The 22,895-nt window shown below is 60.1% G+C and overlaps 1 protein-coding gene across 1 annotated transcript in view; it reads right to left on the minus strand.

The window, feature by feature from the left end:
* The window catches only part of SDK2 (sidekick cell adhesion molecule 2), a 43,225-nt gene extending 20,863 nt beyond the window's left edge, over window positions 1-22,362 (minus strand). Inside the window, exons 1-2 of the mRNA XM_034067825.1 lie at window positions 22,229-22,362; window positions 6,313-6,472 (exon numbers count right to left, since the gene is read on the minus strand). Of these exons, the coding sequence (XP_033923716.1) occupies window positions 6,313-6,472; window positions 22,229-22,307 (239 nt within the window). The 5' untranslated portion in view covers window positions 22,308-22,362. The remainder of the gene's footprint in view (window positions 1-6,312; window positions 6,473-22,228) is intronic.
* Between the last annotated feature and the right edge of the window lie 533 nt (window positions 22,363-22,895).

Genomic DNA, 22,895 nt, shown 5'->3' on the forward strand with positions numbered 1-22,895 from the left:
TTCCAGGTGTCACCCATCCCCATGGGAGCAGGGAGGATGCCATTTGGGAGCGAGTCCTTGAGTGTCACGGCTGATATTTAAAAATGATCCCCAGAGGCTTTAAGTAAGAGATTTCAATTCCAGGGAGCTGTCAGGCACCGATGCACACACCAGGAGTAATGGGCCTGCTCTCCTTGTGGTGTCCTCGTGAATAAACCACACACCGTGACTCCTAAACACACACACACGGACAGACAGATGGACCCTGCTGCTCACCTGCCTGCTCAGCAGCGCAGGGACCCCCTCCGCATCCCTTCCAAACCCCCTATTGCAGCCCCCAAACCCCCTCATCCTTAGGGCCCATGCAGGGAGCCCCCTCCGAGGCACAGCCTCACCTTGTCCCCGCACAGGGAGCCCGGACACCTCCATGGGCACCGGCAGCCTCCCCCCCCTGCAGATCCAGCTCCCAGCACCTGCTCCGGAGCTAGAGGAGCTCTCAAGGAGCTGAGCTCCCGCACGCACCTAAAGCGGCTGAAAATAGCCCGGAGAAAGGAAATCAATTACCGGGCAGGCGGGTCCGCAGTCATTAACCAGCCACGGGCAGGACTCTGTGCTCGGCTTCCACAGAGGCTTTTATCCGACACCACAACCACTCTGCTTTGATTTCCTTCCCCACCATGCAGGGCTGGGGGGGGGGTAACCGATGTCACCCCTGTGCTGCAGGCAGGAGGGGCTGAAGCCCCCGAGTCGCTGCTCCCCTGGTCCCCCTGTGCCAAGCAAGCAGCTCTTGCCCTGCATCCACCCCCAGCACGGCCCCAGCCGGGTCTCCTTGCCCAGCACCAGCCCAGGGACACGCACCACACTGCTCAGGGCAGGACAGAGCTCTGGCCATGCTCCCGGTGCAGCCCTTGCTGCTGGCTCGGCTGTTCCGGGGGCTGCCTTGTGAAGACAGAGGTTGACAGGGCACCGACCGCAGGGAAAAGCTCTTTGGAAGCAAGGAATGACCCCTGCTGCAAGAGGCAGCACTGATGGAGATCAGCACGGCCCCGGGGTCAGGAGGGGCATCCAGAGGCACAAACCCTGTGCCAGGGGAGCAGTGGGTTTGCAGGAGCAGTTGGAAGGCTTTGGCATCGGATCATGACAGATGGGTGAGCAGCACATTGGGAATGGTGACCTCCCATCCATCCCATCGCCGGGGCAGGACAGGGCACAGCACTGCCATCAACCGTAACCCCCTTTGCCACACAACCCCGGCAAGGTATTGGCATCACCAGGCTGGCCGGTGGTGGTGGGGCTGGTTGGTGCCACGAGGCCTCAGCCCCTGGGGCTCTGTTATTGCAGGGTTGCCGAGAAGCATGGGGCTGACGGTGCCAAATTATTATTAGATTGAGGGGGTGGAGAAGGGCCGGGAAAAGCATCAGCCAAAGGATTTGATCCATCAAATGGGAACTGCAGACGAGTGCAGGAATCTGCGCGGTTCTCCCAACGCTGCCCAGTAACAGCAACAGCTGGATGGGATTTTGGATAGCAGCACATTGCCACGGTCCCCTCTGATTAATATCCCATATAACAACTAATTAATTCTAGAGGGGACACGCATCTGAATAGTTACTGTGTGATAATGAAATGCCAAGTGAGCATTAAAACACATTTAGCAAAGGTTTAACGACTCCCAGCATCCAAGCAGCGCATCCCGGCACCTCCACCCCCCCGGCTGCCGCTCAATATGCTTTTAAACACCCGCCCCGCTATTCCATCAGCCCCCGTTAACTGTATTATTGGATCTCAATTAGCTCCTGATTGGAAAGGGCTCCGCTGTGACACACGTGGCTGTGGCCGGAGCCTCGCTGCTTCCCAGAGGGAATGGGAACTGTAAATCACTGCCGCACTCGGCCGGGTCACAATGAACCGGTAATAACTAACGTCCATGGATTAATCTGCCACCTGCCTGCAGAGCAGAGGCACCAGGGCACAAACCTCAGCCATGAGAAGCATCCGGAAGGCTCCGGCATGGCCCTCACCAGCTCAGCCACCACCATCCAGCTCAGGTGTAGCTTTGGGTCTGAGAACCTTCTGCAGTCCCCTTCCTATGGCTGCTTGAGCCTGCACAAGGTCCCAGCAGGGAGATCCCCTCCATCACCTTCCCCTCTGCTGCCAGCACCAGTGTCCATGTGGCTCATGGCACTGCTGCTCTGCACTCTTGCTTGTGCCACCCTCAGAGCCAGACAAGGCACAGAGCAAGGCAGGAACCTTCACAGCACAGCCACCACCACCAAAGCCCACCCCATGCTGCCCATTACCAGCTTGGTGCTGCCTCACTGGCACTCCTGGGAGCTTTGGCAGTACCAAACCTGCAGGCACAAGCAGCAGCTCACTGCTGAGCTCCTATTCCAGCCCCTCTGCTTTATCAGCTCCCATTAATGATCCCATTGGATGGCAATCAGCTCCCCAGGGAAGGGCTGTGCTCCACAGCTGGGCTGGTGAAGGGCTGGTCCAGCTGGAGCAGGGGTGTGCTCCAGTGAGCACAGGCTGGGGTCCCAGCAGGGAGCTGGGGCTAAAACACCCCCTTTTCCCCAGGTCTGGGTCTTTGAGAGGGTCCTGGCTCCATGTTTGACATCATTTGGGAACAGAGTCCAGGCATCCAACAAGTGGGGTCGTCCAAAGGCCATAAAGGAATCACTGCATCCCTGGGGTACACACATCCCAAAACATTCCATGAAGGAGGGGGGGGAGGTCAAAACAGCCCCAGCTCTGGCCATGGGGCTGCATGGCACTGGAGGAACCCAGAGGAGCACCAGGAAGCTCTGTCCTGCAAACCCCATTTAGCTGGGGGAGGCACAGGGAGCACTGCAGCAGCACAGGCAGCCAGTGCCAGGGATGTAATTACACCTTCCCAGGCTCCGAGCTCCTGGAAAAGGGGATCTGGGCTCTTGGGAAGAGGCACAGGACCCTTCAGTAGCTCCTGCAGCAGCTGCGGAGGGATGTGGGGAGAGGCAAGAGGCTGATTTAGTGCACAGGAGATGCATCTCTACGGATGGGTGTCTGTCCAGAGGTAATCTATGGGCAAGGTAATTTCTCCAGGCAGCAGGACTCGGTGCAACCCTTAATAGGACAATCTCTGGTGATGAATTACCAGCCCCAAGTAATCTGCATGTTAAATTCCTTGTATGAGAAATAAATATCCTCAATTCAGCAGAGAAGCACTTTCCTTCCGAGGCTTTCATTAAAGGCATCAAGCTGCCTGATTTGCATGTTATGATTCCTCGTACGAGGAGAAGTCAGGCTCTGGAGAGCACGCCGGAGAGATTATGCAGGGAAAACTGGAGCAGGCCCTGGAGAGCACAGGGAAAACCAGAGCAGGCCCTGGAGAACATAGGGAAAACTGGAGCAGGCCCTGGGGAAGCAGTGCCAGGACATGGGAATGCAGCATGCAGCACATTTCCACCCCCCAGAACCCTGCCATCACCCTAACAAAGGTCACAACAGGCAGAGGAGGGGATGGGGCTTTGCTGTGGGGTCCCCAGGTGTGGGAGGAAGCAGGGGTCCTATGGGAGAGCTGTCCCATGCACCCCATGGCAGCTGCAGGCAGCAAGTGAGGGAAGGCTGGTCCCTCATCCGCCATGGTCCCCAGGGATGCTCCCAGGGGAAAGCACACAGAGAGCCAGCCTGGTCCCTGATCCCTCTGTGGTCCCTGATCACACTGTCCCCAGGGATGCTCCAATGGCTCTCATGCATTCCTCTGTCTGTGATCCTCTGGGATGCTCTGCACTGGGGCCCAGGGACCTGCTGATCTCATTCCCATTCCCGTTCCCATTCCCATTCCCGTTCCCCACCTGCCCGTCACCACACGCCAACAAGTCGCTCGGTGGCAAGCTGGCGGCTGCGGGAAGGGAAGGCTGGTCACCATGGAAACCTGCTGCCAAACTGGGAGAGTGGCTCCTTCCCATAAAACACACCACGAGCTCCAGGGCCATCAGACCGGGATGAACCGGGATGGCTCATGGGGAGCCATGGGGAGCCGCAGCCCACAGCCCCCAGAAGAGGGGTGCGACACACAAGGGTGAGAGCAGCTGGTGGTACCGGTGGGATTCCCAGCTATGGGACAGATCTGGGAAGGTGCAATGAGGATGCCGAGGGTGGAAATGCTCAGTGGCACACTTGATGCCACAAAGCAAGTGGATGAGACCGTAGTGATCATGGGTTGGACTTGATGATCTTAAAGGTCTTTTCCAACCTGGTTGATTCTATCCATGATTCTATGTCTCTAAGCCTGGGACATGTCCCCCCTGCAGCACAGGGCCCTGCTGCAAAGGACAATGCATCCTGTCACAGGCACAGCCGGGATACAGGGAAGGTCCCTGCTGCCCCTGGGAGCACAATCCATCCCAGATACGGGCTTGTACACCACATCCCTCACCCACACTACTGCTGCGGCCGCAGCCATCCCCGGCCCCTGCATGGACAGCCACATCCCTGAGCCTCTCCATCCATCCACAGCATCCCTGAGCCTCTCCATCCATCCACAGCATCCCTGAGCCTCTCCATCCATCCACAGCATCCCTGAGCCTCTCCCTCCATCCACAGCATCCCTCCCCTCTCCCAGGATTACTCCGTTTCTAAACTCGTTAAGTTTTAATTACTCCCTGGCTCGGTGCCACCACAGCTCTATTCCAACCACACTCCTGCCCATCATCACTCACTCTGGTGCTTCCCCCTCGGTTCCAGGCCTGACATCCCAACCCTCATCCTGACACACGGAATCCCTGCGGAGCCGCAGGGGCAGCAGCACACGGGGGGCAGAGGGAAGCTGCTGCTGGCAGGTTGTGTCCTCAGCGCAGCGAGGACGGGTTGGAGCCAGGCAGTGATTTGCATCCAGGCTGTTTGCTTCATTAGCTGCGCCTGGGCTTGTTTGGGTTTTCCTCATGTGTTTGTTTATCTGCTCGCTTCCTTCCCTAATCCTTTCTGGCTGGATGCTGGAGCTGCAGGGGGGGCTCACTGGGCAGGAGTCACCTTGGCTCCGGGATGCAGGGATGTGGGGCTGCAGGGCTGGATGCTGGAGCTGCAGGGGGGGCTCATTGGGCAGGAGTCACCTTGGCTCCGGGATGCAGGGATGTGGGGCTCCAGGGCTGGATGCTGGAGCTGCAGGGGGGGCTCATTGGGCAGGAGTCACCTTGGCTCCGGGATGCAGGGATGTGGGGCTCCAGGGCTGCTGCGCATCCCTGAGCAGACACCGTTCCTACAGAAGGGTAAACTGAGGCATGGAGCAGACCCAGGTCTGGGGGCCAAACTAGTTCTGGGTTTGGAGGTGCCCCCCAAGCACCCCAACACAGTCCAAGGGGGGCAGAGCCCAGGGTCAGGGTCCTACTTGGAGTGCATGGCTCAGCCCCAGCACTGTGCAGCTGTGGGAGCCCCTGCATGGGCTCTGTGTCCCCCAGTGTCACCACTGTCCCCACAGCCCCTTCAGGAGCTCACACATTGCATGGTTCCCACTGCAGCCATTGCGGCTCCTGACAGGCGTGAGCTGTGGGAACCGTGGGGCTCAATAGGTCTCTGAGCTTCAACACTGGGGTAGGGACAAGGGACCTGTGCCATGGGGTACCCAGCACCAAACCTGGGGCACTGGGGACACTGCAGGGCTGCAGCCACCACAGCTGAGTGAGGAGCATCCTGTGGTCCCCAGGGATGCTGCAGCACCCGGCACAGCACCACAGTGGGGAGGGCACCCAGCATAGGGTGATGGTGAGGGGACGTCACCAGCCACATTGTCTGCGTTCCCGGCATCCCGGAGCAGCCCCGCGTTGCTACAGCAACACGAAGCCTTTGGATTCAATGCCTTTAAATGGGGAACTGCTTGTCTCGGGCTGAATTATTGATTAAAACAGGGAGGATGACATGCACACGCACTGGAGATGACCACCGGTACCCGGCTTCACTTAGGAGCAAGCCCCAAGCAGGCTGTGATGTGGGGACATCAGGTTCAGCCACCACATGGGGCTGGATGTCCCAAACCAGGGTGACCTCTTGTGCTGCCCTTTCCTGCCCCATTCGTGGGCTGGACTGAGCGCAGGGAGCCAGGAGCCAGCAGTGAGCCCAGTGTTAATCCCCTTGTTCAAACGCCTCCTCCCTGATGTTGACCTGCTTAAATCCACCGTTTGCTCTCCAAACAGAGGAGGCAGCTCCTGGCAACGCTAATGGCTGCATCCCCAGCACAGCATCCCCAGCACAGCATCCCCAGCACATCATCCCCTCGCAGGGTACCGGCGGTGCCCACAGTGTCCCCGGCAGGGACCGGTGCAGGATGGGTCCTGGATGCTCAGGTGTGATGGGACTCACCGGTACTCCAAGGAGAACTTGGTCAGCTCCTGGCTGTTGTGCAGCCACTTGAACTCCAGGGGCCAGCTGCCCTCAGCCATGCACGTCAGGACCAGGCGGTTCCCCTCCAGATGGACCTGGCTCCGCACCGGCTCCGTCTTAAAGTATGGGGAGACATCATCTGCAGAGAGAGGAGGGAGAGGGGTGGGAGACACGGGTGAGGACCCACAATCTGCCAGCCCCACAACCTGCCAACCCCATTCACTTCATAACCATAACCCAGCAGCACATGGGCACACGGGCAGGGGGATGCTGGTGGCCTCATCCCCATCCCTCTGTCCCAGCCAGGCCTCCCCACTGGCCACTTCCCTGCCCTGAGCCATTTCCCAAGCCTGTCGACAAGGGCTTAGCCCATCTAGGGTTTATCTAAGCCGCTTGCTTTGCTTTATTCCCGGCTGCCTTTGTAGTGCTTGAGAAGCACTGAGCTTTTAACTTGGGGGGTGAAGAGGGTGGAGGGGCTGGGAGCAGAGTGAGACATAAACACTTACTCCTCTCCTGCTTTATTTGCTAAGTAAAACTATAAATCGAAACACACAGCTCCATTTTCTGCTTAACAAATGGAAGCCCTTTTACTTCAAAGACACATTCATATTCCCCAGCAGCTTTCAAGTGTGCTTTCAATCACGGCTTTGGGTTTTTCTTTGGGGTAGGGCTTTGCTCTCTTGTGCGCAAGCTGAATTCCTGCCGCAGCTTTCCACACCCTGAGCCACAGCCAAGCAGTGCCCATGGGCTCAGCCCGTGCTGGTCAGAGACACCACCAGAGCTGCCCTGGGGTCCCTGTCCTCTCCTGCGCATCCAGGGGTGCCAATTGCTGCATCCATGTGGAGATGCCGTTTGCTTCACCCCCACCCTGCTGCGCGGCCCCGGGGGGGGCACAGGGATGCTAAATGCCAGGCGAGTCATTAGGCAGGGAAGGAGCAGCAGAGAGCTCCTTGCTTTAATGCTCCTCTCTGACCTTCAGCAGTGCTGCCTGGTGCAGACAGCCCTTATCCCATTGCCCTGCACCAGATCCAGGCTGGATGGGAGCACTGAGGCTCCTCTCAATGCAGCCAAGGGGCTCAGTGCCCATGCATGGTGTGTGTCACCTCTACACATGGACACGTGTCCCTGCCATCCTGTAGCAGGAGCTTGACCTGCAATGCCAGAGCTTTACCCACACCAGGCTGGAGATGTGGGAATATTGCAGCACCCAGCTGAGGCCACGGCAAAGCCAAACGTCAGCTCCAAGCCTGAACACCTTGGGCATGAAACCAGTAGATGAGCCATGGACCAGGCAGGGCAAGATGCAGGCAATGCATCCATGCAGCAAAACAGGACGATGCTGATGCTCTGGTGATGGTCACCTCTGTGTGAGCCCCACCAGAAACCACAGGACTCAGCATCCCCGCACCGAGCGCTTGGGATGCATTTGGGATGGATTTGGGATGCAGGGTGCTCTTGGCACACCTTCCCCCGGGCCGCAGGCCGCTTGCATACATCCTAATGACTTTAAGCAGCTCAGGCTCATCTCGCTTTGAAGCACCCAAGCCATCTGTTCTGCATTAAGGGGTGAAGAACTGCTCCAAGCAGGAGGGGCAGCTTCTAACTCCACCATTGATCGTGCAATCAATATCCACCTGCAAAGGGCATTGAGCATCCTCCAATCCCTTGGGAAAGCCAAAACCATCCCATGTAGGGCAGGGGGTCCCAGATACACCGGGTGTCCTTTGCAATGGTGAAGGTTTCACCGAGCTCCATCCTTCCATGCCTCAGTTTCCCCCCATCTGATGCCAGGCAGCATCTCAGCTCTGCTCCCCGTATGCCAGGGGGACTTTTCTGTCCCATCATCATGGTAGCAAAATGGGGCATGGCACCACCAAATCCAGGGTGCACAGGGGTGCCCATCACCTCATCACCCATCACCTCCCTGCCCACTGCAGGGCCAGCGTGGACAGAGGGACAATCCCAGAGGTCCTGGGGGCAGTGGGAGCTCCCCCGGTGTATGACACCATGTCCCCCCCGAACCCAAGGGTCATTGCTGCTGATTCCCCCTCTCCCCCATCTGCTCTGCCTGTTTACTCTCCACTACCTCATTAGAGGCTAATTAGTTGGTGCAGAAATTCATCACTTTGCAAAGGCAGCAGCGAGGGGAGGCCTGGGGAACATCTGCACATCTGCCAGTGGCACAGGATGGTGCTGAGCTCCCGAGCCCACCAGTCAGGTGCTGTGCCATGCCATGCCATGCCATGCCAGCCTGGCACAGCCCTCACCATGGAACAGGTGCCACCAAACCACTCCATCCCCATCCTGCCTGCACCCAGAGCTGAGCCGCAGGCAGGGATGGACGGGATACATTGGATGCCAGCAGCTGGCACCAGGGAAGGGGATGGGAACAGGGATGACCCCTGCTTTCTCCCTCCACCACCGGTGACATTTTAATGCCAGGCCCTCACAAGGCACTAATCCTGCCTAATGGGATCACAATCTTTGTCCCTGCACTTTATTTACATAGAGCTGAGCCTGAAGCTTTAGTGAGGGGAGGGGATGTGGATTTAGAGCAGGGGCCCTGGCTGTACCTAAAGAACCGTAATGGATCCTAATGCCTGGGCGTAATGGGCGAGACAGGAGCTAAGCCCTCCTCTCCAGGCTTCAAATCCCTCCTGATGGGAAGGGACGGGAAGGTTTAAGCCCAGAGGAATCCTGGAATGCCTGCCCCGGGCAGGGTGCTCTGTGCAGCTGCTGCTGGGGAGGAGGGTGAGACCCCCCCCCTTGTGCTCAGTGAGCAAAGAGAAGGTGGGGATGGGTCCCCCCCACCAGCCACAAGGGACCAGCAGCTCATGGGACACCCAGGGACTTATAAAAGTCCTCCAGTGCCTAAAGGGGCTCCAGGAAAGCTGGAGAGGGGCTTGGGACAAGGGATGTAGAGACAGGCCAAGGGGAATGGCTTGAACCTGCCCGAGGGGAGACTGAGCTGAGCTCTGAGGCAGAAGCTGTTCCCTGTGAGGGTGCTGAGGCGCTGGCACAGGGTGCCCAGAGAAGCTGTGGCTGCCCCATCCCTGGCAGTGCTCAAGGCCAGGTTGGACACAGGGGCTTGGAGCAGCTGCTCCAGTGGAAGGGGTTGGAGCTGGAGGAGCTTTAAGGTCCCTTCAACCCAAACCCAGGGTTCTATGCCCCGTATGGACAGTGGGTGACACCACCGCTCCCATCCCCACTGCCTGCCCTGAACCCCAGCGTGGGGCCGTGAAGTGAAACCTCAGCTGCATCAGACGCGGGCGCCGCGCAGCACGAGCAGATTAAAACACAATAAAGAGAAAGCGAACCCCGCGCTATAATTACCAGCCTGGAGCCGCCAGCGCAGGCGGGGGGGGAACGGGGGGGGGAGAGAAGGAGAAATCCACTAAAATGTTAATAGGAACCACTCATTTAATTTAAGGACACATTTTTTCAATTACCACAATAATTGTTTGATTCTAAACCAAGTCTCAATATGAGGGTAATTTTCCTCCGGGTTTATTATTCATTTGTATAAGAGGCTTGCAGTGCTCCGGCCTCCGCTGCCCATCCTGGGGCAGGAGGGCACCAGTCCTGCATGGCAGGGTTAACATCACCACAGCACCTATGGGGGACCCAGATGTCCCATTGCAGCCCAGTGGGGTCACAGCCATGGCTGGCTGCAATGGGACATCCTGGCCCTGGGGACAGCCCATGGCCCCTCCGTGGCCACGGAACTGGGCAGGGATAGGTAAAGGTCAAGGGCTGCGCTGCTGCCCCAGGAGCCATCCCTTGGCTAAGTTGTGTTTCCTGCTTGTTGGATGCCAGCGTGGGGTTGGGAGGCACCAGTATTGGCTGTTGGTAAAGCCACCAGGCTCATGTCCCCATGGGCAACACAGGCACGGCTCCCGGTGCTCCTGGTGTCACCACCACGGTCCCCTCCAGAGCCAGGGATTAGCAGTGCTCAGTGCCAAAGCCATCAGCATTCCTCAGACAAGGCTTCATCCCCTTAACAAACAGCAAACATGGAATTGAAATGCTGAATGCTCCTGGGAGCTGCGGAGCACAACGTGCTGCTCAGGGGGAACTGGGGGTGACAAGGACAAAGCCAAGCACAGGGATGAGATGGGGCGAGCATCCTTAGTGAGCCCCATTCACCCTCCTAACCCTGAGCAGGCAGTGCCATGGGGAAGGGGCAGGCAGGGGAGCTCCAGCCCCAGCCTCGCACTGCAGCCTCTCTGGGGCTCACACAGCACCAGCAATGGAGCAGGATGGCTCCATCCTCCCCAGCTCATCAGTATCTATCCCAGCATCAGCCCTCGGTCCTGATCCCAGTGGAAAGGGCAGGCCCAGGAATACAGAGACATCCCAGCCATTCCTTGCACCCCCACAGAGCTGGGCTGGTGGTTACAGGGTGTCCCCATGGGCACACAGAACTGTCCCCAGGGCACCCAGCACCATCCTGCCCATCTCAGCGCTGTGTCCTCCCCACACACCCCCCCCCGTGCGCATCTTCTAACGCAGTTATTTTTCATTCCACTAAGAAAAAGGTTCATAATTGCAGCTGTGTCCATTAATCCTCACAACTTCCTCCGTTCCTCCCTCCCCTGCTCCCCCCACTGAGACCAAGGCTTTCAAACTCTCCTCCTGGCTATTAATTAAAAGCAACCTCTCCACTATCCAGAGTGTACTCGCCATAAATTAATAGCAGGCTCCTTAATCAAATCTTATCTCCTCTCGGAGCGCTGGGGTTGGTATCCCAGCCCGCCCGGCCGTGAAATGCAATTTCCAATGCTCCGATGGGCCCTGCTCCATCTCCTGCTCCCATCCTCACCGGTGCCGGTGCCAGGCTGGCAGCAACCAGGGCTGTGGGAAGCAGAGGAACCGGCGCTGACAACGGTCCCGGTGGCTCCCAACAGACACGCTCCATTTCTCACCCATCTACCACGTTTATCTGCAGCCCCACGGACGGCTCTTGCCTCCTGCATTGTGCAGAGGGCACAGCCTGAGCCGGGGTTCGGTGCTCACCGGCAGCACGGGGATGTCAGAGCAATGTGGGAAGTTCTCTTGCCATGCGGAGGCAGCAGGGCCATGGCACAGCTCAAGGGGGGCAGCTGAAAGTGATGCTCTTGGAGCTCATAAGCTCGAGGCTCACCCTGGAGAGCATCATCCCTCTGGTCCCTGCAGTGTGGTCCCCAGCCTGCATCCCCATCCCTGTCCCACCTTGTTTCCATCCACACAGCACCTTCCCACCCACACCAAGCACTGCCCTTTCTCAAGGGCAGGAGCAGCACCAGGATGATGATGAGGACCCACATATCCAGGGCAATTACCACCACAAAGCACATCCCCATCCATCTGGCCACAGCCCTGATCCATCCCCGAGAGCCTGACTGGGCTGCAGCAGACCCCAACCCCAAATGTCCCCTCCAGCCCTGTCCAACTGCAGCAGTTCCCATTCCCACAGCATTCCCAGGCAGCAAACGTGAGCTGGGACAGAGAGAGACCCAAAAATAGTGCCCCAGAGCAGCTGCCTCTCCACACTGGGGCTGATAATTGAAGCCCTCTCCTTTGCTGCTTGGAAGAATCCTGTGTTAGCTTTGATTCTCCTGCCTTCCCCAATAGCCCAAGACAGGCAGGAGGGGCTTCAGCAGCACCACAGCCCAGCAGTGGGGAGATGATGGGAGCTGCAGCCAGGAGCAATGCTGAAAAGCAGCTGCTTCTTGTAAAGCAACTGCAGAGCAGAGCTAAGAGGGGCTTTAAGGGAGGCAGAGCAGCCTGAAGAGCCTCCCTCGCTCGGCCCCACTCCCACTGAGATCACAGGAATAAAACCAGCTTTGTTGCATGGGAGAGGGGCCGCAGCCCTGAGCCATCAGCAGGTTGGAGCACGGCTGCGCTCGGAGGATGCGGGAGCATCCCACAGCAGCTGCATCCTTCCCTCCATCCTTGCACTGGGCACCAGTTTGGAGAGGGAAAGCAGGAGCAGGATGGAGCAGCGAGAGGCTCCCTCCAGCATCTGCCACCAGCACATACCCTGCACGACCTTGCTGCTGAAACACATTCATCTCTATTCTGATGCCTCACACTGAGCTCACAGACTGCTCTCAGCATGAGGAGCTGCAGCTCTGCCACGGAGAAGGGGCATGAGCAGCCAGACAAGGGCACCCTGGTCCTGCAGCTCCAACAGCTCCTGCCCAGCCGCAGGCACAAGGTGGAAGCAGGCACCTCCTCATCTCCATCAGCATCTCTGTGCAACTGCTTCAGTGACTCCCTTGCACAGGAAAAAGGTCATTGTGATGGGGGGGAAGCCCTTGGGACATGGGGCCAGCTCCCAGCAAGGGAGCACATCACCCACAATGAGGTGCCTGGAGGGGACATCCTAGTGCGGGTGATGGAGGGGAGCTGAAGCCAGGCTGGACGTGGCACGGCCCTGGTGCCGCTGCCCCGCTCCTCAGAGGCGATGTGGGGTTCCCTATGTGCCATAAGCAGATGGCAGGGGTGCGTTCACCGGATGAGGTGGGAGGCTGAGCGGGATGCGGCGCTGGAGGAGCTGCTCAGGGAGCACAGCTCCTGTCCATGGGATGCCTCAAGCGGCTTCCTCCCCTGGAGCCTTTGGGAAGGGGAAGCTGCAGGAGGGACGGGGGCTCTGCCACCTCCTCACCTCCCCGAGGCCCTGGTGCGGGCTGGAAACGGGGTCACATCCCCATGTTTGTCCCTGCAGCCACCCCTGCCCTCGGTGCTGGCAGTGACGGGGACACTGCACTGGGGAGCAGCACAGTGACCCCAAACCCCTGCACAGCCCCACCAGCTCAGGGCTCTCTGTGACAGCCCTGTGGTTAACACAAGATGACCACAGCCGTGGTCTCAGCACCCGAATCCCCTGCACAGAGGCAGCCCAGGGTAAAGGAGATGCTGATCAGCAGCGATCACAGATGCAGGGGACCCAGCAATTGATGCCCCTCACCTTCCCCACATGGTCCCCAGCACAGCACCAGTGTCACCTGCAAACTGCACAGCAGCTTTGTCAGCGTCACACTTCATCCATCTCAGTGCTTCCCAGCCTCGGGATGTAGGAACAGGCAGTGGGTGTGATTTCCTCAGCCAACAGTGATAGGCAGAGCCCAGGAGCCCAAAACCAAGGTGCATTTAGCACAGTCCATGGCCAGATCTATAGCACAGCCCCTCGCACCCAGCAGGGTTATCACTACCCCCCAGCACCATGGCATCCCACAGGACAGGCAGATGGATGGATGGATGGATGGACACCTTCCTCCCGCTGCCATCTCCCCTTCCTCCTCCCACATCTGTCTCCAGGCCCCCGGTTATTTATTTATTTGTTAATTAACTGCTGTTTCCATAACAAACGCTCAGGTCTCTCGCAGCCTCCACCAGCCCTGGGGCTGGATTGTTAACTAGGATTTTAATTTGTTAATTAAAAGCAGGATGGCTCCATAACAAGCTCCTCTTCAGCAGCAGGGGCTCTCCCAGGGCTCAGTGGGCTGACGGCTGAGCCTGGGGCCTCGCCAGGCCCAGCTGAACCCCCCCCAGGGATGGGGCACACGGAGGGATGAGGGTGCAAACGGGATATGGAGCTCAGCACCATGGTGCATGCTCAGGACCTCCCTTTTCGCAGCAGAGATGATCCCATCGTGGTCACATCCTGAGCCCCTTCACTCAACATCACACATGTCCCCAGGCATCAGAGCATCCCGAACCTGGAGAATGCCCCAGTGCACCAGAGCCAGGGCAGTGCCGGCATCACCCACACTTCAAGGACCTCATCCCTCAGCCCCTGCAGCACTGGGGACCCACCCTGGGTGCACCACAGTGCTGACATGGGGCAGGTACAGGCTGAGATGGACCCGGAGCCAAGGGAGAGGCACCAGCCCTGGCCGAGGAACAGCGTCTCATTGAGCCGGGCGGCTGTGAACAGAGCAGGGCTGTGTGCCTGCGGGTCCCTGCCTGCCCTGCACACATCCCGCCTGGAAAGAACAACATTCCCATCCCAGGAAAGCCGGTACACACACACGGCCCCGTTGTGTGCTCCAGCCCATGGGCAACAGGCAGAGCTTTGTGCTCGGAAGGACCATGCGGTCCATAAGCATCCCCAAAGCTGGTCCCAAAGGCACAGAGCCCAGCATGGAGCTGCGAGGGACCCACAGCAAAGGAGCCATGCGGGGATGCTCCTTGGAGGGACAGGAGCCCTCCCAGTCCAGCCCTGTGAGGCTGAGCACGTTCCCATGCGGGGCCCAGCCCTATCCCAAGCTGGGAATGTTTAACAAGCTCCAGTCAGAGCTCCTTCCCCAGCAAACTCCTTGTGATGATGCCACAGATCCTCCTGACCCCTGGATCCACAGCTCTGCCGTTATCTGGGTCACTGCTGTGAGTCACAGACACCCAGAGAGTGACTCAACACCATTAGAGGGGCCAGATCCTGCTGCTGGATTTCCCCAGGAGACTCCAAAACAGTGAGGAGGGGATGGAGGGACAGACATCATCTCCAGAGCCACCAACAGCCACCGGCATTCCAGGCAAGAGAGAGGGGAAACACCCATCCCCTTCCCCAGAGCCCTGGAGAGGTGAAAGGGCCTTTCCCAGTCCCATTCCCAAAGGCTTTGCAGCCAGGAATGGAGCTTCCACATGAGGATTTGGCAGCAACAGGCTCCGTGCAGCAGCCAAGCAAAGTGAGGGCCCCCACAGCCCTGGACCCCAAACCCAGTGTCACCGCTGTGCTGGGTGGGATGGATGACACCGGAGCCCAATGCAGCACAGCACAATTCTGGGCTGGATTCAGCCCCATGGAGCACACTGAGTGTATCCTCCAGGTATTCCTGGAAGGAAATCACAGTCCTGGACTACTGTGGCCACTGAGGCTGAGGAGGGGTGGCAAAGCCAAGCCAGCTCCAGACCTGCTCTATGGGAGCCTCCACAGGGCCTGGGGTGTCACTTCTGCAGGGGGCATCCATTCCTTCAGTATCCTCCACCCTCACAGGATGCTCAGCACAGACACACATACAGACACACACACATACAGACACACACACATACATACAGACACATACATACAGACACACACACACACACAAGCAGCCGCTTTCCATCCTCACCACAGGAATCTCAGCAAGGCAGTGGGGAAAGGAAAACAGGAGGCAGAAACCACAGACAAACCCCACGGAGCCTTTCCCATGGCGCTGACGCAACGGAGCCTCCAGCCCTGCGGGATGGAAAACCCTTTGCCAGGCCCCCCCGGCCCCATGCCCAGTGGGACGGCAGCACTGGTGTCCCCCCCCAGGGCCAACGGGCACCGCACACCCACCGACACACTGGGGAGGAGCGCAGACATCCTCTTTCCTAAGTATTAATTAGTCATTGCATTGCTCACTTGAACATAAATAGCTGCAGCATGACAGAGAACATGAGTTTTCCTTGGAAAAAGGTTTTTCCAAAGCTTTTCCTTCCCAGACACTGTTTGTGGATGGGGGACAGGAATAACTCACAGCCTGCCAACCCCCCCCAGCCATGCACTGATTTTCCAGGGCAAGGAAGCGAGCTCTGATCACTGCGCTTACTTCCACACTTGTGGCTGTCCCAGCCAGAGGGGCTTTTCCAGCCGGCGCCGTGACTCCAGCCCAGCGATTCCAGAGGGAAAGCCAGCGCTGATGTGAAGCTGATGGGGAGAAGCCAAGCGAGCGGGGTCCGGCAGCGCCGGCGGTGGAGCGCTCCGCAGCTCATTGCCCTGCTCACGGTACATGCCTTGGTTCCACCCTCCAGTGCACAGCTCAGCTCCTGCCTCTGCCCTTCCCACCCCGCATCCCACCCTGTGAGCCAGGAACACAGGGAGATGAAGGCGCCCATCACCTTCCTCCCCGGTACCCCATGCGCACAGCAGGGTGCTCGGTGCTGCCCGGTGCGCAGCCGGCGGGGAGGCTGCTCCCAAGGGCAGAGCTCTGGATGAAGCATCCCACCCTAATGAGCTGATTTGATTAGTTCGGGAATGCATCGAGAGCTCATTATCAACATAAGCATCAGCTCACTGGAGCCGCAGCACTGCAGCTGGGGCCGCACGTGGCGCCCGCCCCGACGCACGGTGATGGGCTCCACCGCGCCCCAAACCCCGGCACCCACCCCACAAAGCTCCTCACACCCGTTTCGGATGTGGGGCTTCAAACCGGGCACCCAGCACAGCCCCAGGCTGCTGCCACCCCAGCATGGGATGGGCGAGGTCCCCCCGGACCCATTCAATGCTGTTGTGGGGTGAGGAGTCCCCATCCTGCCCCATGGCCGCCAGCCTCCTGCAGGAACCCTGAGGAGCCTGTGCAGCACCCAAACCTGGAGCACTGGGGAGCTGATAGGCCCAGGGAGCCAGGGCCAAGGCGTGAAGCAGGGGCACAGCAGGCGCATTGTCCGGCTCAGCAGGACGCGCTCCCATTGGAAACAGCAGCTAATCCCATTTCATCCCCCTTCATGGACATCAGCTGTTTCTGAGGCATGCAGGAGGCGGGTTGCTGAAACCAGAGCTATTGTGTCTGCCGTGCCCCAGCCCCCTCATCCATCCATCCCAGCGCCATGTCCACATCCAGCTCCCACCCCAGCACATCCGCAGCCAGACCATCATGGGATGCTTGGAAATAGGGATGCTGGATCCATGCAAACTTTCCCCATGCTCTCAGCCTGATTTTATGCTCCAAGCCCAGAAGGAGGAAGAGGAGGAGAGGAAGCACTGAGCATCCCACCATGCTGAGCCCTGAGTTCAGCCACTTGCACAGTCCAGCACTTGATTGCTCCCCACAGCAAGACACAGGCTCCTGGCAGGGATAAGGAACAGAAACAACCCCATAAAACCCCAGTCCATGCCCAGTCCATGCCCTAGATTTAGCTCCATTTCCTCACTCAGCTGTGACTCACAGTCAGTGAACCGGGATGTGCTGGGAAGAGATGGCCCCATGGAATAGGGACAGAAGGCCAAGCTCCTCCAGCATCCTGGGAAGCAGGCACGGGCCTGGGGGCACAAGGGACACCAGGGACACCCCTCCTTGCAACCCAGGGGTAGCAGAACCCTTCCAGGCACCCCAGTCCCTGCAGCCTCACACACAGACCCCAGTGTCCTGGGTAAAGCCCTCCAGAGCCCAGCATTCCCATGGATAAACCCAGCCTGGCCCTGGCACTGCCGCTGTGGGGGCTCAAGGTTACTGGTGAGGACTCGAGGCAATGCAAAAGCAATTAATGATCACAGCTAAAATTAGCTCCACGGCTCCTTGCTGCTAATGGTCAAAGCCATCAAGGTTCCCCTTCACCGGGGGCCTCGCACGTCTGTGGGGCCGGCAGTGATGGATGGGAGCCGATGGAGCCTCTCTATCGCAGCAGGATGTAGCCAGCACCATACCATGGTCCCCACCCCACTGCACCCACTGCCAGCTCTGCCTGTGCCTCAGTGTCCCCCTTGGCTTCCTATGGATAAAGGGAGAGCTCTTGGAATGGCTGAGGAGCTGCCACTGAGGTGGATGATGGGGACAAGGGATGTTGGTAGGAGGGAGGGTGGGTTCGGCATTCCTGGAATTGCCACCGTGCCATCCCCGGTCCCCAATGCCGGATGGGATGCCCAGCTGCTGGCATCCATGGCAGCTGGTCCCAGTGCCCAAGGCCTCCTCCAGCCCACGAGGTGACACTGATCCATGCAGGGAGGTGACAGCCAGAGCAGGCAGCAGCTGCTGGTCACAGCATCCCCAGGGATGCTCCTTGCATGAGGCCCAGAGCCCCCCGCACCCCAAGTCCCATTCCTGAGGGGCCGAGGGCTGCAGGGAGACAAAGGGGGCTGGGGACCAGCTGCAGCCCAGGAATGTCCCCTGCCCTCGGCCCCGTTCCCAGGGATCAGGTTTCCCAGTTCCCAGGCAACCCGAGCCCGGTATGGCTTTCCAGGCCAGGCATTCCTGCACCCTGCAGGGCTGGGGCAAGGGGGGGGCTGCTGCCTCCCCCCAGCACAGGCAGGTGGTCTGCGTCAGGCAGAGGAGATGATGGGAAGGTGAGGAATCATGGGGAGCAAAGTGTGGGATGCACTCCCAAAGCATCCCTGGGAACCCCTCAAAGCATCTTTGGGAGCCAAGGGGACGGAATCTCCCTAAAGCATCCCTGAGAACAATGGGATGGAATCCCCCTAAGACATTCCTGGAAGCCAAGGGGATGGAATCCCCCTAAGACATTCCTGGAAGCCAAGGGGATGGAATCCCCCAAAGCATCCCTGGGAGCCAAGGGGACACAACCTCAACAGCCGGTCCCCAGCCCCACAGAGGGGTGCCTGGGGCAGTGCCCATGCCAGCAGCATTGCCAGCGTGCCCGGGGTGTGAGGGATGCCAAGGGGGACCAGCAAGGCAGGGAGCTGCTGCCAGCACATTCCTACCTGCTGGAACAGGATGGCAGGAACACACCCCACATCCAGACCCACCTCTATGGGGATGCAGAGGAGGGGAACCCCAAAGCACAGCAATGGGAATGGGGTAGGTCCCAGTGTCACCACCACATCTCTGATTGACCCTGATCCTGTGTCCTCTCCAGCAGCTCCATGCAATGCTCCCTGTGCTTGAGGCAGCTCCCAGGACACCCCTGTGCTCCCAGCACCTACACCTGAGCCATCCCAGCCCCATACGATCCCCACAGAAGCTTTGGAAGACCAAAGGGAACAAGGGATGCACGGCACCAGCACAGCCCTTTGTTAGCGCGATCACATCACCTCTGACAGCACCAGATTTGTCACTGGCCTGGCACTGGCCATTTGTCACCCAGCGACACGCGATCCACTAACAATGCACCCGCAGGCACTTTGGGTAGGGCCTACAGTAATGTGTGCTGTGCCTGGAGCTCGTCCCCAGGCAGGAACCAGCTCCAGGCACCAGCTGGAGTAAGGACATGGCCCATGAAGTCCTACCAAGGTAAAGGCAGGGTCACCCCCATCACACTGTGATGGACCCTTCCTCCCAGGTTTAATTACCAGTGTTTCCCCAGGTTCTCAAACCTGCATCCTCTTTTCCTCTCCTTCAGCTCCTTCATTTGCTCCAGAAGCAGAAATGCCACCACAGCCCATTCCCCACCAGTAAAGCATTTGACATTGCCCCCTTGACCAGCACTCTGGGCAGCAGAGGTGGGTAGGAGCCCATAGCTCCCACTGACACCCCTCATCCTGCTCTGCCCCATAGAGCCAGCTCCCAGCCCATGGGCACGGTGCCATACACGAACACTGCCGTGGCGCGGATCCCTGGCACCCCAAACCTTTGGGGACCAGTGCAGCAATGGGGCAGGTGACAGGGAACGGATCCCCCTCCCCTGGTGGTTATCAAGTCATCAGCATCGCACGGCTCAGCCTGGGCACTAATGGCTTCCAAAGCAGCATCAAATTTTAATCTTCCCTTCCTCTCCCCTAAAAGCCACTTTGCTTCCTGAGCTGGAGCTTTGCACCAGGCCTAACGTGATGCTTGTGCTTGTGGGGAGAGGGGGGCCAGGCCAGGAGAAACCCATGCTCTGTCCTTCCCTGCGGCCACCGGCACAGGGGGCACCGGCAGCATCCTTCAGTGACACCCTGGCACGAGCCTGACACCCACATCCCATCCTCGGGAATGGGCAAGGGCTCAGCTCCCTCTGTGCACAGTGTGGGTACCAGGAGATGCTGGCGCTCCCCCTCTCCAGCCTCTAATAAGCCTCTTTGCTGGCAGCTGCCCATCTGAGGCCCCTGCCCCAAATCCCTCCTGGAACATTAAGCCTCCCAAATCCCTCCTGGGACTGGCTGCAGGCTCCTCAATCCCATTAGAGGTGCTGTGCCCGCGGAGGGGGCTGGGACCCCGATGGAGGGGTCCATGGCACTGGTATGGGTCGCACTGCGACACAGCTCCCGCTGACGGATGAGCCGCCACCAGCACCGCGCTTGGCTCCGAGTAATTAGCGCCAGGCCCCTAATCAATAAGTTATTTTTTGCCGGGGGTAATTAATAATTACACAGCCCAGACAGGCTGTAATTAAACTTCCATCCCCTCATTCCCAGGCAACGAGGGCCTTTGCTTTACCAACTGCAGGTATTAAAGTGTCTCATCCTGCGCCCAGGCCCAGAGGTCTCCCACCATCCCCTCCCTCCTCCCCTTCCCTATTGATCCCATTTTCTTTGGCTGCCTGAATCGATCCCACCGGCACAAAGCGCTGCCTGTGTCCGCTGCCCCTCGCCACCAGCCCTGCAGCGATGCCCATGTGGGGCTGCCCTGCCTGCCCCACTGCAATGGGGCTGAGCCTGAACCCGAGCATTCTGCCTGCTTCATGTCCCTCATCCCAAGGCTGCACCATCACCTCACAGGAAGCACAGCCCGCGAGGTGACCCTGACTGCAGCCAGGGAAGACGGGCACGTGCCAGGCTCTGGCAATGCTCCCGGTGCCCGTGGCTGCTGCCCGCCACGGTGACGGGCACCGAGCAATGTCACCCTGCCCGCCAGGACGTGACACATGCAGCAGTCCGGGCTCTGGAGCAGAACCCATTCCCCACGGCTCCAAGGGCTGCAGCACACACAGCCCCACAGCATCCACCCCATGGGGAAGGCCCCACCAGGAGCCCGTCCTGCTGGCAGGGAACAAACGGACCACAGAGGACCCTGCCAGCCGGAGCCGCCAGGCAGGAGAAGAGAAACTCAGCAAGGGAGTGAATCAATCAAAGAGACCTTCAGAGCTCCCCGCACAGGGCCTGCCCGGATAATGTACTGCCGCTTTACATGTTATGTTCTGAACTTAATTACTGAGAAATTATAGCAGCGCTGGGGGAGGCGCGGGGGGAGAGGGGGACGGGAGCGCACGGGGGCTTCTGGCTCCGCTCCTGCCGCAAACAAGGGCAAGAGATGTCGTGGGCGAGGACCCCCGGGGCTGTGCCCCACTGCGCTCCCCACATTGCACAGCCCGGATCCGCTGGGTCCGAGCGGCAGGGATGGGATGGGATGGGATGGAGGCAGCCGCGCTGCAGCCCCAAGGGGAGCCTCGCTGCTGGGGAGGGGGCATGAGCCCAGGGTCCTCCCAGCACCCTGGAACCCCGACTGCACCCTGAAGAGACAGAGTGTTTCTACATCCCCCTCGGGTGGAGGAGCAGCAGAACCAGACTGAACCATGGCAGAGCGCTGGAGTGAGGAGCAGCGAGCGCTCACCCTGCCCAGCGGTACCGCCTCATGAAGGGCGGATGGGTGCTCAGGGACCCCCAGGCACCCCGGGGGCTCAGGGCTCAGACCCGGTCTGAGCAGGTGGCTGAAGGTCGATGGGAACAACACCAGGGCAAGAGCTGCTCCTCGGGAGCTCCCCAGACTTGCACCCCACGTCTTGCCGTGTAACAGGGTTCCCCCCGAGGGGGTCAGATGGGCGCCTTCACCGCTCACCATCCCCTGCGGATGCCCAGCCTCCGGAGAGCGATCCGGGGCGGTCTCTACCCCATCTTCTGAGCAGCACTGACCACACATCCCCAGCCCGGGGGCAGTTATGGGGCAGGGGCGGAGAGGAGGCAGAACCGCGTTGCTCATCCCCGCCGAGCCCTCCCGGACACGGGGCTGCGCTTGGCACCAGCGGCGATGCTCCAACACCACCGATGCTGTCGCCCCACAGCAGCAGGAGCTCGGGGGCTGCCCCACTCCTGCTCCACCACCTCCGATGCTGTCCCCCCACAGCAGCGGGAGCTCGGGGGCTGCCCCACTCCTGCTCCACCACCACCGATGCTGTCCCCCCCCAGCAGCAGGAGCTCGAGGGCTGCCCCACTCCACGCACACATCCCCTGCTGGCACAAAGATTCCCGACCCGGCCGGGCGGGAGCGGCGCTGGGACCCCCGCAACCCTCCGCGTTCCATCCCCAGCACCCAGAGCCGGGGCTGGAGGATTCCCCCCCCTTCCTCCAGTATCCCCTTACCTTGGGCGCCGGCTCCCGGGGGTCCGGGCAGGGAGAGCAGCACGAAGCAGAGCAGCGCCCAGCTCCGGAGCGGGTTCATGGCTCCTCCGAGCCGGGGCGGGGGGAACTTCCCCGACTTTATAATCCGGGGGGCGGCGGCGCCAGCCCCGCTGCGGGCCGGGCACTGGGGCGTCCTCGGGCGCAGGGACCCCGCAGCAGCGCTGCCCGGGCCGGGGGCAGCTCGGCGGGGTGAAAGGCTCCCGGTGGAGCTCAGCAGGGCTCCGCAGGCAGCTCCGCACCGTGGGCAGCCTCCCTGGGAGCCGGGACCCCCAGACCCGGAACGGGGCCGAGCCCCTCCCCGAGCGCTGCGCCCCGGGAAGCGCCGGGCTCGGAGCCCCCGGCCCCTGCGGGCACCGCGGCCGCTCCCGGAGCGGAGCAAACCGCAGGGGCCGAAAAGTTTGGGGTCCGGGGGGGGCGGCCCCTCCCCAGAGCTCAGCTCCTGCCTGGGGACATCCCCGTCCCGGCGGCTCCGGGCCACGGATTGAGGGGGGGGTCTCCCCTCGTTGCGCCCCGGCACCGGCGGGTACCCCCGGGGAAAGTGCGGCTGCGCTGCGCAGCGGCGCGGGGTCCCGCTCGGAGCCGCCGGCGGTGCGCGGCGGGCGGGCAGGCGGCTCCGAGCCGACCCCTT

This window comes from Melopsittacus undulatus, chromosome 11 (genome assembly GCF_012275295.1).
Source record: "Melopsittacus undulatus isolate bMelUnd1 chromosome 11, bMelUnd1.mat.Z, whole genome shotgun sequence".
NCBI classification, from domain to species: Eukaryota; Metazoa; Chordata; class Aves; order Psittaciformes; family Psittaculidae; genus Melopsittacus; species Melopsittacus undulatus.